We start from the raw sequence: 16,898 nt of genomic DNA on the forward strand, positions 1-16,898 counted from the left end.
TTCTGCATAAACTTCCCTGAATGGTTATTCTGCTCAGTGTGCCTGAATTACAGTTGAATTCTTGAATAGTTTCTCCAGAACCATGACAACCAACGTGCCATAGTCTTGTATAAACACTACATTCTTTAGTGCACTGCAGCTTCGCAAATCAAAAGCCAAGCATGACATTGTATGGCCAAGGCCTCATGATGATGATGAAAATGGGCACAGTTCAACATTTGAACTGAGCGGAAACTTGAAGCCTGGAGAAATATCATCAAATTGCCATACTTAACCTTACCTGTTAATAGAAATTCTTAAATCATAGCTTTTGAGTTTAAATATCAGTGCTCAAGATGTCACCTATACAAATCAAAAACTGTTTTTACCAACTCATACCTACTTTTCCAGATAACATCAAAGCAGTATCATTTATGTTTTCTGTATAACAATATGTAATTTAAGTAATTCTGTAACTTGAGATGAACCAACAATCCAGATATGCGCTATATAAATAAATGAGTGTGGTATAACAGTGCGCTAAATTTGCCTTTTCCCTCAACCTAAAGTCTTGGATATGCCAGTGTATCCACAGTTCTGTGTGAGTGCTAATATAATCACAACCCGTGCCTCAACTTTATTTGGCCGGTCCATTTGTTTTTCTTGCCGTTACATCAGCCTCATGCAGTTTTAAAGGTCCTGGAGCCATATTTGTCAAACCTTTAGTACTCTGCTATGTGAACCGCATGCTCTCTGCTGCATGAGCGCTCAAAAGCTCATTCAGTCACCTCTAATCTCTGCACACTGCCTTCTGCCCTTCTATTACATGGTGTATGGTAGGAGCGCTTCCTGCCATAGAGCTGGGGCTGACCTCCTAACAAAGAACAGGTTCAATCTGCCTCCCCTCCCCCAACCCGGGAAGCTGATGAGGGTCACATGACCTTTCTAGACAGCACTGAGGAGGGATGGTAATATGTAACTGTGGGGGAAGGGTGCGTGAGTCACACGACTCTTGTTGTGCCGTTATTAGGCCAGGGGAAGCGTGGGGAAAGCTCAGCCTATAGCAGGGGAATATCCAGTTGGGTCGCTATTGCTCATTGTGCTCTGGTGTCCATTGACATATTGGATTTAGCTCCCTGAGCCCTTCTGCTTTATTTACACAGCAAAGAGAATAGGAGCACAGGGCCCGGCCGTGTGAGCTACCATGGAAGGGCAAAGACAAGGCTTCAATATTTGTGTGTGTGTGTGTATCTGTGTGTGTGTGTGTGTGTGTGTGTGTGTGAGAGAGAGAGAGAGCTTTGTGTACTCAGTAACACTGTACCACCCCTCCCCCACTCTCTTCCTCCCCTCCCCCTCTGCAACCGTCTACGCTGGTGAGAGACACAGAAAGGTTTCTACAGTTCAGTGTTATGTCATACAGACCAATTTTTCAGACAAAGTACAGCAGTATACAAAGGGAAAAAAATACCTATTTTCAGGGCACAAATCCTTAGGCTTCAAATCAGACAAGGGAATAAGATGAAGGGATAAGCCAGGAAACTGACAAAGCTGAACTTCAAATGTCCAACCTGGCCTGGTGTAAACATGCTGTTTATGGCTTATACTTATCTACGGAGCTATGTGTTCATGTTGTAGGAACATCTGAGCGTTTAGGCACATATGCGTTTCTTTAGGAGGCCACATTCCTTTCCCTGCCATAGCCGAATTCCTGTGACAGAGCAGGGGGAGTGGGGAAAGGCGGGAAAAGCAGACAGATGTCAGAGATTCAAGGGTCGAGGACAGGGGTCAAGGGTTGGTGACCTGTGGATCCAACAGCCCTTCCCTCCCCCTCCAGCCTGCGTGCAGAATGTGCAATAGCCTTTAGTGACTTTACAACACTCATTACAGTGACGTTTAAATCTTTTAGGTAGACTGTTTTGGAAATCTGCTCCCACTCCATCTGCCATAGGTTGCTCAGAGACTTCTTTACTCCTCTTCTGTATAATTTCAGCCCTCAGTTTCTTAATATTTTTGTATATTTTTGTATATTATTGAGACTCTTGTGATGATTTTTTTAACACATAGTACATCGCTCTGGATAAAAGTGTCAGTTAAATTCTTAAGATAAAACTGCAACGCAAAAACAATAGCATAAAGCATAATGTAATTAAGTATGCTTATTAATGCACTGTTCAGTCAGAAAGGCAGCCCTTTTTGTCAGTGGTGTGATTGTGAATGAATTACCATGCACGGCTTGCAAGCTGTTTCCACCAGTATGTCTTTTACATCATGTGATACCAGGGACTTTTTCAGGAAGTGTTCTCAGAATTGTTCAGTGTTGATAACTGGTTGATAAATGGTTGGCTATAGCTGAAATGTCAGGGATAGGTTTCCATGGAGACACAGTGTATTAGGTGCAATTTTGAGATCCCCCCCCAAAAAAACACAGCATTGAACATTATAGATAAAAATCACTTCTGGCCATCACAACAACCATCTATTCATTCTGTAATTTGGTTAGATGTCATGTTGGTGGAGTTGTGCTACTAAACCCATGAAGGGAAATCTTTTTATGCAAAATTCTGCATCTCACTGTTTCACTATTGTGATGCAACAACAAGAGTGTGTCTGACTGTCAATGGAAAACCAGGGCCAACTCAGTATGTGTATGCCAATGACACAGCATATATATCTGACATCTTAGCTCAGACTATTTTCTCTGATGTTGCTTGGCAGGTAAGCATTAAATAGCCCTGTAAGACACCAGGCTAGTGAGCTGTATTGAAAGTGCAGGGTACGATTAACTTTGCTGTCAGCTTACAACCAGATGGCATTTTAAAACCAATGTACTGTATGATCTCCATGCAGGAAATTCTCACATGGTCGTTTGATCTCCTGGTGACATTGTATTGTTAGCTTAGTGGTTGGGGGATGGGCATGTCTGCTGTACGGCAGATCACTGATTTCAGCCTCCTGCTTTGTCATAGCAACGTAATGCTGTGTAATGGGCTTCCACCCAGCCAGACACCACATTAATACAGCATAGTGACCTGTCGCTCCTCATAATCACTTACCTGACCTCTGGGTTCATGAAATAATGTGGAATACTATCATGGGTGTTGTTGTTGTTGTTGTTGTTCCTTGGAGATGGTGTTTTGTAAAATAGAGAGGAACGGGGAGATTTACATGTGGCAGAGGAGAGGGGGTTGTATAAGAGACAGGAAAGAACAAACTGTGTTATCACACATCCTGATAAAGGTCATTCATATGGTGATGTCAAGCCCTTCATGATCTGATGTGCAGGATAAGATAAGTCTGAGTGGAATACCATCTGTTTACATTTCCCCATTAAATCAGGTTATAAAACATGAATAAATCCTACACCACATTCTGTGTATGAGAGAGAGAGGGTAGGAGGGAGGGAGGCAGAGGAGTGTGTGTGTGTGTGTGTGTACATGTATGTATTTATGTGCACACATGCAAACATTTGTATGTATCTCATGATGTGTGCACGCATGTGTGTGTGTGTGTGTGTGTGTGTGTGTGTGTGTGTGTGTATGACAGGGACACGGAGAAAGAGAGATTACATTAAATTTCAAAATGTGTTCTATTTTCCATCCTATCTGATAATTGTTTGCCTCAGACGAGAGAACAAAATCCCCCTGGTAAATTCTCCATTGTTGGGTATTAATGCTGGATCATCTCCTGGAAAATATTGAGAGAGAGAGAGAGAGAGAGAGAGAGAGAGAGAGAGAGAGAGAGAGAGAGAGAGAGAGAGAGAAAGAGAGAGAGAGAGAGAGAGAGAGAGAGAGAGGGAGGGAAGGAAGTAAGAGAGTGAGCTTCAAGGAGCAGAAAATTTATGTGTAGCAACATTGCCATCTAGTGGTCAATAAATGATACAGGCCTCATTGTTATGCCCAGAAATCTTCCATATTTGGACACGATATTATACTTTTTTTTTTGCAGTGCTGTCCACAAACTGTGACTGCAAGGTTTGAATCAACGGTGTTACACAACTCTCTCCTCTCTCCTCCTCTTGTCCTCTTCGTCTAGTGTCTCTTCACTGCATACAGTCTGAAAATAAACATTAGCCCACCCAGTAAAAAGACACAGTTATCACCATCTACTGTGAAAACAACCACTGAGGGATATTCAGGTATCAGCCAACCATCACTAACTAAACTGAGAACAAAATGTAACTATCCAAGCTGCGAGAAGGTGGTTGGGATGTGAATAGCTGCTTATGGTGGGCTTCCATTCTTCCATCATTGCACAATGCTGTATTTTTGAGAGGTGGTGAAAGGAAGAAAATGTTCTGTTTAGAGCTTCTCCACACTAGGTAGTTTTTCCTTCCTCGAATATAAAATAAATATTTTTCCTGGAAATGTTAGAAATTCTTGTGAGCACACCAAGAGCGAATACTGGTGAAATGTAATCATAAATAAACAGATGAGTGAGTGTAAGGCTGAGATCTTGTGTCAGGGAGAAAGCTTATTTAAAAAGAAAAATATATATCTCATGCTATATTATAATAGCCTTAAGCCATAATCATTTGCTCGCTGAATTCATTGTAAACTTTGGTTAAATGTCAGGATACCATATCACACGTATAAAGCGCTGAAATACAAAATAAAGGGCAATGTCACACTGTAGAAACAAAGTATGGATTTTGCATCCAAATCAACATGTTGAATCATATAGCAATATTTGTACCTGTTTCATCTTCAAGAAATGCCCACAGCCAAATGAATTTGTACTCCACATCATTGTTCTCACAAATTATTCCCCCTGGTGGCAGACAAACATCAATACGCACAGTAAAAAATAAATAAATAAATAAAATCCATCCAAATGTCCATCTTGAGAGAAATGTGTGGGTGGAAGAAAAAAAAAAAACACACAAAACAACTTCCTTTGATTTTCCTGAATCAAATGATGGTATTATGAAACAAGTTCAGTTTTTTTTCCTGGTTTGAAGACATTTCCACATGTTTTAGGAACTTGCATAGGTAACGAGTGCAATTATCTTTTGCCAACAGCAAAGCCTTAAATGAAAAATAAGATTTTAATCCTCAGTTGTAAATAAGAATTTTTCAGTGTCTTTTTTTTTTTTTTTTTTTTTAATTTGCAGCCATGTAGGTGTTGTGACAGGCAGTGCTACCTGCCTGTACTTGGTGGATGATATATTGTGTGAGGATGTCATCATGGGCGCACACTCTTGGAGACAGACATCATGTTCATTGTTTTGTTGGCTGATGATTTGCCTCAAGCACTTACCTCGGTCCCACTCAGAAAGCATCATCATTGTCTAATCATGGTCTTTGCAGACAAAGCAGTGGAGTTAAAGACTTTCAGTCATAGCTCTTATATGGAGGTCCTTGAATTCTCCCTCTTCTCTACTAATCTGTAAGTCTGTTTTGAAGCAAGTTAAGAGCATGCAAAGGTCACAATCCCTTGATTAATGGTACTTGCATAGACATATCACATAATATGAATATATATGTGGATACTTGCATATTTATACCTTAAAATGACAATGATTCATTAGCTGTAATACGTTCCACATGCCCTGTCTCGACATTCTTCCACATGTGATTCAAACAAAAGAGCGATACCTCCAGATCACCGAAGAAGATTGAGTGTTTTATCATAAATACACTGCTTGCTAGTCACATTTCATAGTCAGTGTTCAGTGCTGCTATACTCTTGTGAAGCTGAAAGCTCTGATGGTTGCATTTTGGCCTCAGTTTGAACCAGCCTCCTTGTATTTTGTTTGCTCGTGTTTGCAACAAAGCTGATTGTCTCCTCCGAGTGGCCTCTCGTCCCAGGTGTGAACAATGAGTCCACCTGCAGCTTCAAGGATCAAAGATACTGAAGTGTTTGATTGTCATGCACCGTCTTTCTCAGCTGCATGCAGGCTGAAAACCGATGCCGGTGTGTTATCTTTTGAGCCTTTTTGTCAGATCGTGTGACAAAAGCCCACATTTTTGTAACCTCGGGACCGCAGGAGGTTCCTTTGCCACAACAGCACATCAAGTGATCCTCGAGAACATAGTCAACCATCTAAGGAGAGAGATTAGAGGCTGCAGTGTAAACATGAGCGTTCTCATAAAAAAATACCTAAATGGGAAGAACTGTAAAAGTTTTGTATGCTTTAAAAAAGGAACAAAGCATCCGTTCGTAGGTATCACAGGAACTTTACATCAATCTTTCCTGCTTAACACTGAAGATGCTGATGTTATTTATGTTTAAGGGGCTGTTTTTGAACAGGGTCAGAATGAGGTGAAAGGGTGGGGTTAGAAACGGTTTGGATAGACAGATTGTTGGGGTGCTAGGGTCAGGGCGTACAGAGGTGATGGGAGATTAAAGGATTTTAAAGGGAAGTTTTGGGATACTGGCATTCAGTTCACAGTTCAATTCCCTTTCGTAAAACCAGCCATGGCCTTTGGAGAAAGCAGTAAACGCAACATAATACAACACATAGGGGTGTGCCATGGTAAAAAAAAAATGCCAAGCACACATTTTGTTAGATCTAGAGCCAGTTAATCTGCATGCAGGTCTATTTACGTGGGTAAACACAGGTTGCGAATGGAGACTCATCGAATTATTGGTGTGAATTAACGGAGAGACGTGGGTTGGAGCTGAAATTAGGTCCCACCTCTCCTCAGACAAAACACCTCCTCTCAGGACTGCTTTATAGTCTGAGTTCACTATTGGCAGAGGCTTTTCCCAGTCAATGAACGTATGGCGTCGAAGGGATGCGTGTCCCACAGGCTGCAGGAGACATCAGGACCGCACACAGGCAGTGTGTTTCCTTCACCACACACCATAAAACCCCCTACCACACATGGCTGTAATAAGCCAACAAATTAAGCCAACACAGTTTTTAAGGTACACACACATCCGTGTTTAAATGTTTTAAGAGTGGCAAGGGATCTCTCACCACAAGTTACATTGTATGTCTGCAGACCACCAGGGAAATGAACACCCATCCGTCCTACCATTAGTACTTCATGGGATGATTCGCAAGATTAAGAGCTTTGTTTTCGTGAACCAATGAGAAGCCATTCTCTTATTACAGCGTTCCACTTATTTTACCAGGTAGGACGTTGAGTATTCGAGAAGGATAAGGGTTTTGGTATCTGATAGAAATCTAAGTTTTTCAGAAGGTTGATCCTCATCAGCGGCTAAGACAGTGTCTGCTTTCCGGGATGTACTCACATGGGCGTATTAGTATTTCAGCAGAGAGGCAAGGGCTGAACTATTTGGCACACGGCATCATTTGCCCAAGGCAATGTGGCTACTTGAGCCAAATCTAATGATGGTGTGTAAGTCTCCGTTTCAGTCCCATTCTGCATACAGTTTAAGAGCAACACCTATAAAAGTTCATTATGCTGCTGCTGTAATGATGTTCAGGGAAGTACTCTATAAGCTGCGAAAAGCAAGAGTGCCTTGTAAACCCTCTAGGGAACTTTCTAATTAAATACGCACTGTTTTTTTTCTCCAGTAAATGGCAGGGATTTCATCCTTTTCCTACATGTCATATTTTCTCCATACCTCAGGCGATGAAAAGATGCCAAACGTTGGGAGTCCATCGTGAGGAATGCAGTTTGGGCTGGTTTTAATTGTTTTCCATGTCGAATAGTTTTTCCGAGCTACTGTTAAACTCTAAGGACTCAGGTAGAGGAAAGGGCTTCCCTGGGATGTTGGAAAGCTTCACGGAGGCCATATGTAAGGGCCTGATGCAGACAACCTGTCTACTGTGCATTTCTGACGGGTTATGTCATCAGTAGATGGCAGCAAGTTTAATGCCTCTGCTGCTGCAATAGAGCACATGAGCGCATACTAGACCCCCTCTTTGTAGATGATAATTGGGTATTGTTGTGGCATTTTATGACTGAGTTGGAGGCTAATTCACTGTAACAAAACAACAACAACAAAAACAAACAAACAAACAAACAATTAAACAAACAAAAACATTCAGTTAGTGGAAAGCCTTGAATCATTTCTTGGGGTTGCAAATAAATGTGCAGGCTTTTTGTTTTTTTATTTTATTTATGTATTCATTTATTTTAATCTCACACAATTCCAGCACCTATTTGTCATGAATGGCCTTATGAAAACACAAATAATATTTAATGACATTAACATGAACTTACATAATCATTCATTCTTGCTCCAGGTGATTGACTGTGATTGACACCAACATGTTGTAACTGCTTACCTATGTTGTTTGACAATGCACAATTAATGAAATCTAAATTTACTTAATGATATTTTACAATGCATGCAACGCTCTTTTTATTCGATATAGGCTCTTATCGACTAGGTATAATTCCCTCTTATGTGTGTGAGCGCATTGTAGTAATCACTAATCTGCTTCCATTTATGTTTCTATTACATTTATGACATGTTTTGTAATTACTGGCACTGATCCCCGTCCATACATGAGCCCTTGTCTTCCTCCTCATAGGCCTACTCACTGAATAACCTGGCCACGCTTTTGCCTGCGAGCTGCCCTGTGCTGTAGTCTACCTGCTAGACACCCACCGTGCCTGTCAGTCACCGCGGGATCCTCCAATCGCGGGGCACAAGAGCCCGTGACTCCTCCCCAGTGTATAATTGAAGTTTCTTTAGTTTCTCCGGCGGAGTCCACACGCAGTGTAGCCCAGTCCGATCTGTGGAGGGATTAAATGCACAACCGTCGGACCATGTTTTCCAGGAGCCTAAACGTGTGTGTGACCCTGTGTCTATGGATTATAGCGCTAACAGCCCCGGGAAGTGTGTCTGCGAGGAAGCAGGACGACTCTTTCTTCACTGCCAGTATTTACCGAGCAAGATGCGCTTCGAGATGCCTCAGCCTGCACATCACTCGCATCTCTGCTTTTTTCAAGCACTCCCAGGTAGGAACATGTGGCCACCGTCCCGCAAACTTCTGCCTGTCTGCTCCTTTTGGATCCCAGCACAGCTGAGAAATCAACCTGCCGCTGTATTATTTAATCAATGAATATGTGCTCTGTTCAGGCGGTTCTTCTTATCATAATCAGTGTTTCCCTGGTGCCCACAGTGAACAGACAGCAGCAGGTCACTAATGGTGCTGAAATACTTTCTCACTTCTCTCTCCTCTCTGGTATTATTATTGACAGGGAGATTAGACCTTTCCCAGTGGAGAGTGTCACCAAGATAAAAAATGTTTTGCAGCAGATGTCCACACACATACACGATATATGATGGTTTGAGTTTCTTTCTATAAGTTCCCACACATTTTTACTGGCATGCCCTGAGTCAGCCTCCTTTATATGCAACAACAACAAAAGATTAACACATTGCAGTATTACTGAGACAGAGATGATGAGGGCATTTTATAGACTCCACCAGTGAGGATAATTTCAATTCATTTCTGCTGAGTGCCTGAAGATGGATTATTCTTTTCTGTGGGCATAAATATGATGGACTTCACCTCTCTTATGATGTTGTTTTGAAGTGAACCTTTCAGCTGCCCATTTGTTTTTGTGGCTGGCTTTACTCGGCTCACATTAAGTGGAGCCACTGCCTTTCAAATGCATGGCAAAACATTCTTCAGCAGTATTCCCACAGAGCGTGTTGTGATGCAGTCCATGTTTGAAGTTATTTGTTGAGGAATTAGCTTTGTCCTTTGGGTGATTTGGCATGTGGTGTCAGAAGTTGTTTTTCACCCTCCACTGGACACACTGTTCTCTCCCAGGACTCCAGAGAAAGGACTGGTCACTGATCCTTCTACCCTCTGCTCCTTTTCATCAGCTATCTATCTGCTGCCTGTCTCTTTACTCACTTCATTTGCATTTGCAAGGCTTTTCTTTCTCTGCAGTCACTAGGTGCATTAATGAATCCCTAATTGTCAGGATACATTGTAAAGTGATGTAAAACTGTAATTGCCTATAATGAATAAACAGTGCATTGTCTCCTACTTTGACATCTATTAACTTCACATTTGAGAGTGTTAATTAATTTAGTGCAGTGGTTCTCTATTCTGGTTCACAGGACCCAGACTCCTGCTGTTTTTTTTATTCTAGGCATCTAATAAGGACTTGATTTACACCTGGGCACATCCAGTTAAATAAAATTAACTACCTGATAGAATGGAAACCCAGCAGTACTCTGCATCTTGGGGATCAGAGTTTAGAGCCACTGATCTAGTTTTTCTTTTCTTTCTTTTTTCCTTTTTTTAGTACAACTTGGCAAGTCTTCTGGTATATTTCTCCAGGATTAGTTTCAAGAAAAATTCCAAGAGTATCTCCACTGCATTGGATTGCAAAATTGGGGCATGTAATCAGCCACCAGCTCACTGAGAAGTCAAAGGAGACGGAGAAGTAATTGATGAAGTCCCACCTCTAATGAGCAGCTAATAGTCTACTCTGGATAATTGACTGCAGAGCCACAATGTCTGACGCTGACCTCAGGTGTATTCGTTGAGGAGAAAATGAGAGGGAGGCATGTGTTTAAAGAGAGGGACGCTTTTTGGGGGGTTGCTTGAAGCAAGCTTGTGGGTCTAAGAATAGAAGGCAATTGTTGATACTCTGCAAGGACTGTCTTATGCACTGTGCTCTCAACAGGCCTTTCATGTGGAAATGCGGGGGTCTGGTCAGCTGCAAAAACACATGGCTCTCCTCCCCCCCTGCCCCCTGGCCCTGCCACCAAATGCCAGCATCACACCTCATAGACATGGAGAGCGCACACACTGAGCTACCGGGGCTGCTCCAGTGGGGTCACCTTCCTGCTAAATGCTGGGGCCCAATTGTGCTAAATGTGATAAGCTCTAATGTACTGTTGCCACAACACTGGAGCATGCTCAGTCAGCACAACCTACAGGTGGATCTGCTTCATCGGCCAGATCTTATTACAGCAACGGGCCAGCAGGCAGCTCAGTGCTCCACTCAAATGGTTGAGACGGCAGACCTCTTAATTCGACTCGGAAAGCATTCATCCTTAAGGGGTCATTTAATACTCGATAAGGAAACCAAGACATACAGCAGTTTCCATTTTAATAGAAATGAAAAGTCTCGGCTGTATGTCAAAGCGGGGACTTTGGCCTACTGTAGGCGATTTTCATTTAATATTTCCCTGTGTATATTTAATATCAAGTAATCTATACGGACTGTTACTTATTTGGATTGTGCTTCCAGAGCCAATTTGTCCTCCTAACACATTTTGCAGCTGGAATTTAAAAATCTGTTTTTCATATTGGCTTTTAATTTGATCACTCTCTGAATACTGGAATGATATTGAGAGAAGTTTAGCACTTGCAGCTGCTATGAACACCCACGTCTGTCCTTTTTATGTGGCTGCATCAGAGGACAAATCAGAGACTTTGTTTTAATTGTCGCAATTATGAATTAGTGTGAAATGGAAACAGACCATGGAGTTACAGAGTTGGAAAACCCACGGGTAGTCTATTGCTTGTCAGATTTATGGCAGCTTTAGATTTATTAATGTAATACTATTTCCAAATACAGATGTATTTATTGTCATTTTACTCCACTTTTGGGGAACTTGTCACCACAGTACAATAGACAGAGGGGAACACCCAGTCATAAATATTAGCCTTGGACACTTTAAAATATTAAGAGTGAACTGGGGGCTCTGTTCACTAATGCATTCTGAAAGCATCGGCCTTGTAGTGGATTATTTATGTGGGGACATGTGAAGCCAAAAACAAGGTGTGTCCATGAGGTCTTGTTATTACATTCTAGGTCATAAAATTTGACCATTTTAAATTCAGTCATTCATTTCTAATGTGCAGTGCAGTGAAGTGTAAGTGTGGTACTTGTGAGATTTGTGTTTTCAGCAAAGGGAAGAAAAAACATTGGAAAGTAGTTTTTCCGTGTCCCCTTGTTTTTGCCTTTGATATTGAATAACATGCGGTGGAATCAAACCGCAGCCAGTGCTCGTCTCATGTGTGGAGTTTTTCATTAGTGAAGACAGCGGATGAATAGGGGTCTATGTAGCTTGGCCTCACCTCCCTGTAAATGCTTTTTAACCATGACAGTCCTGTCTGTAAATCTCAGTGCTCTCAGTGCTGCTACACCCTGAACTACCTCCTCTGACAAATAGCCCTCATTCCTAACTGGAGACAACTTTACACCGTCGTTGTTTGAAATTGATAAAACACCCTTTCATGTTAACGTTGGATCTGAGCTGAGCACATTAGCTCACTTTCATTGCCCCTATCAAATAATTCATATCAAGTGAATAATTTATGAGCAGAATGATCACAGACCTCACACCCACTCTAGTCAGGGCCTAAATCTTGCGGGCCTTTATTTTAGTGCTAGATATTTGCCCTTGAGGATTAGTTATTTTGGTGTTGGCTGAGTACCCCTGAACTGCTGAAGGACACACAGGGACACCGCTTTGTGCTCTGAAGTCCTGTCTCTCAGCTTGGCCAGAAATGTACAAGGAGTCATAGGCCAACTCTATTTTCTCTACAGAAATGCTCAGAGTAGTCGTGTGCTAGGTATTTATTGGCACGACTGCATTCAGAAGCAGCTCATCAGAGCAAACCAAGGTTGGTGTATTCCCAATCAGTGGCCTTTAGGAATCAAAAGATTTCCTTTTTCAAAAGGAGGAATGCCGTCCTCAAAGGTAAAAGGGTTTGTCCATGCTCCTCTCAGATGTCTAGACAATACAACATGCCTCTGGCCACCTGCTCTAACTTCTCAGCTGACACAAGCCATAATATATCTCTGGGATGAATCTCCTGTTTGCGTGGCTCCACCAGTGTCACTCAAAAAGTGGTGAGCTTGTCTTAGTCACACGCAGTCAAAGTGTGCTGTCTGGGTCCTTCTCTGCAAAGGCAACCCAGGTTACAGAGGAGGATATCTGGAAAGCATTCATTCACTGGAGTCCTTGACAGTCCTCAGGACTGCATAATGTTCCGCCTGCTGAAGAATGTCCTGGTGAGTCAAAGGGATGAAGTCCTGACCTATAATTATTCCCCATTGGTCCCTGACATGGTGGGGTCAGGCCTGGACAGCTGGGGCAACATCCTACCGAGCATCTCTGCTGCAGGGATGCTGTCACACAGCAAAATTAGCTCCTCTGTGGATCTGAGCCTGTCGCAGCTGATGGATGGGTGAGGAAAGGTGTCAAAAACAAGACTGGTGATTTAGGACATGGGCTAGAGTTGTGACAATCTGTATAAATTATCCTGAAGGACTGGCTGCCAATGGAAATGTCAAGGCTTTATTTACTGGGTGTCACCAGTGTGGGGTGTGGCTTACTTTTGATTTATAATTTTTCATATGTAAGCGCACTTAACAGGCATTTTAATCATGTGATACAGTACAGCATTACCTTCAAAATAGCATTGATTATGTACTAGTGGGGGCAGTCATTCATGTTGTGATCAATATGCGTCAAATAGAGAACGTGCTCTTTTTTTCACACCCTCATAAAGGTATAAAACCTGCTGATGCACGCAACACTCAACTGTGCACCACAACTTCAGCCAAGTAACCACCCATAAATGGTTTCCTATAATAACAAACAGTTTTTACTTGTGTCAAGAGTAGTCAGACCTTATGTATTTTGCGTCATCATCTGCATCTTTTTGTGGGAGCCATTCTTCTGTATTAGACGTGATCATGCAATCATGAATTCCTTTGAAGCTGTCTGACCGTTATCCTTGACACCGAAAGCATAGCACTTACTGGTACTGGATGTCAAATTAAACTCTTTAATGATAAGTTCTCTCCTGAGGTCTCATGGGAAATTTCTTCTGGATTACATTGTTGGAAAAGGCTTTGAACTTGACATTGAATTTAAGCAGACTGCAGACTCCTAAAGTTTGGCCGTATTCTACCTACCTCATTGCTCCAATATGCTGCACCAAGAACATCTGAGGTTAAAGCTCAGATCCAGGGCTAACCCGGACTAGAATTACCGTTCAGTTCTTCTTGTACACGTTTGTTACTGGAATTTTCAACTCGGTGCCTCAGCTGAGAATCATTCATCTTTCTCTGCTCTTGGATTTTGCAGTTATTCACTGTTTCCTTGAAGAACGTCAACCCGAGACATGAAACAAGCACCTGACGTTGCTGCTTTGAAAGAAAAAGCACAATCTAGCATTTTGTTGCGTTTTATGTTGATCATGCGGTCAAATTGTCTGGAGCACTAGCCTTGCACTTGCCATCCAAGCTCCGTTTTGTTTTCAAAGAATGACAGAATAATTCTTTGCTCCATTAAAATTCAGGAAATGGCCACTTGCACGAGCCATTTACTCCCCTGGTCCTTCGCCCAATGACTCTTCATGTTTACACACAGACGTATTATAAATACGCAGCACAATTAGGACCAAATGTTTGCCTCGCTTGAACGCAGAAGGTGGCACTTCGACAGCAATTAGAGGAAATTGGTGGTATCTGCTGTCTACATAGGAGTGCTGACATAGGTTCCTGCTTCAGTGACCTCGGGGAAGTCTGTCGACAGATCAAACAGGTCCTCAGAAAAGCTGAGGTCACCATGCTCTGCTGAAACTGACCAGAGGTCTTCCCTGGCCCTGACGCTGTGACCCCACTTTCCTGCTTATGTTACACACCCTCTGCATACAAAACTGACTCAACGTCGCTCAGTGAAATTCATGAGGTGTCAGTGCTAAGATTATTTTTCATCATAATAGGCTAAGACTATCAGAAAGTGGTAGTTAGATGCATTGTGTTGGGAGAGATTGGATTTCACAATACATTCAATGGGAAAAATTGATTATTGTAAATGTAGTTTCAACAAAATGTCAAATAATGACTCACAATTTGTGACTCATGGCCCTTTTTTTCTTTTCTCCTACAGAATAATGGATCCTTGGTGTGGTGCCAGAATCACAAGCAGTGCTCCAAGGTAATGTAACTCCTTTTTTTTTTTTTTTTTCACGAACAAGACCCATGACACATGCATGTCTCATTACCAGAGGATAATACTGCACAAAGTAGACTAGTCACGACAGGACTAGTTTTATCACGCCTTTAAGTATCACCTCACTTGGAGAGCCGGGTGCATAGCCCATCAATAGACAGGCCCTCTTGATTTTCAGGTAGTTCCTCCTAGATTGTTTTCTGCTTCATCTGTGTGCGCCTCGCAAATGCCATACAGTTAGATAAGATATAAATAAGTTTACTGCCTGCTGATTTATAAAAACAAAGCGTGATTATTTCCAGTCCTGTCATTTGGAATTCTCAGTAGGATGCATTACGGAGCGCTTCCCGCAGGGCTTGTTTGTATTTCGTGCCCTGTCCCAAAGAAGGTTGATACAAAGCTGGTGTTGACAGCTCCTATGAAAAGATGGCGCTGACATATTCTATCAACTTCTTCTGGAGCTGTTGACAAGGCCCTCAGAGTTGTGCTGTGCCGACTGTAGACAGAGAACGCTATGGAGCTCAAACAGGAAGGATGACACCCTAGCTGATCTTCCAAGTCCTGGTCCAGAGCAAAAATCTGAACAATTCTCTGTGTAGCTGTCAGAGTCTCTCATCTTCTCATACGCAGACACACAAACTGGCCTGTGACGACTCAAAATAGGACAAGAAGTAAACAATAGTTATGTGTATGTTTACGGTTTTCCCTTTCATGACACCATGTCTCTGTTTGCTTTTCCTCTCTCCCGTGTTTTCCTTCACAGTATAAAAACTTGTCTGAATAATATACAGGAAGTGTGTTATTGCCACGGTGATGACAAATTGGCTCTAATTCCTGTCTGTATTTACTATAAGTTTTTTTTTTTTTTTTTTTTTTTCCAGTTGGCATGGTGTGCAGTTATAAAAACAAATAGTCTTGCGTGGATGTTTGTGTTTCTCACACTGTTTAATTGAGAGATGTAGCATCAATCATGCTCCTTGAAGTGTCTGAGGACTGTGGTTTACTCACAAGGAGTGCATGCTGAACATTTGGGCCAATCACGGAATTGCAAATGATGATTAATTAGAAATTCTGAAAAATTTGGAGTGGCTGTATTTTTTTTTTTTATGCTGATTTAACACGGCCTCGGATTTGTTCTACAGATTAATCACAATCAAAGTCTAGTGTTCACGGCCTCATGAAATTACTCTTTCTGTACTCTTTCTGTTTCTTTTTGATATTCAAGTAATTTCTGTAGCGGCTGTAATTAGAGGAACATGCCAGCGATACAGCAGAGCCATTGTGCTCCATTCTTCCTATTAAATTTTTGGAATAAATAGGTAATTTACTTTATCTTACCTTATGCATATTTTACAATGTGGTTTTCCCTGTCATGTCAGTGGATTTGTCTTAATCTGTATGTAAATTGTATGCCTGACCATTCCATTCCATTTTTAATGTGATTTGATTACTCATGGCTAAGGCATATGAAACAGCATGGGATAATTTATAAGAACCTCTTGGCAAAAGCACAATAAAGCTTCACAATGTTGCTTGTTAAATATGTAACAAAAGTGGAATTGTTTTTTTCTCAGTGGAAGAAGGTGACATTTTTTGAATTTCTTCGCCCATCTGTGGCCAGTTTGAATCTGGGTTTAAGGTCGATGTATAGGTATCTCCTTTGTTTGGAGCATAATGCAGTGCAACTTGTTTCGCTCCTTTCCACTGTGATGGCCAACATTGGTTCTTGGCACTAGTCGTTCCCCAGTCATTCATCAGAGTTTTATGTTTGAAAAGGCTTTTGCTGGCTGCAAGTCCAAGCACAGCATACTGTTTTCATAATCAACCGGCTAACATTGCTGAAACTCTGCGAATGTCAGATTTTTTTTAATAGACTTCTTGTTCTCTCTCCTCTAACAAGCATGTCAGTTTGCACTTCTTATCCTACTCGGAGGCTATGATTTAAATGAGGCTGGATTTGATGTAAACTCTTAAAAAGTAATAATGCGTTAATATTGCAGTGCTATGCTATTTTGCTGTTCCATATAGTTTCAAGAGGTCTCCCATGAATTTTA

At 41.7% G+C, this 16,898-nt stretch overlaps 1 protein-coding gene across 1 annotated transcript in view; it reads left to right on the plus strand.

Moving 5' to 3' along the window:
* Window positions 1-8,606: 8,606 nt before the first annotated feature.
* The window catches only part of anos1 (anosmin 1), a 37,970-nt gene continuing 29,678 nt past the window's right edge, over window positions 8,607-16,898 (plus strand). The window contains exons 1-2 of the mRNA XM_030081486.1: window positions 8,607-8,861; window positions 14,782-14,829. Of these exons, the coding sequence (XP_029937346.1) occupies window positions 8,652-8,861; window positions 14,782-14,829 (258 nt within the window). The 5' untranslated portion in view covers window positions 8,607-8,651. The remainder of the gene's footprint in view (window positions 8,862-14,781; window positions 14,830-16,898) is intronic.

Source organism: Myripristis murdjan, chromosome 21 (assembly GCF_902150065.1).
Source record: "Myripristis murdjan chromosome 21, fMyrMur1.1, whole genome shotgun sequence".
Classification (NCBI taxonomy): Eukaryota; Metazoa; Chordata; class Actinopteri; order Holocentriformes; family Holocentridae; genus Myripristis; species Myripristis murdjan.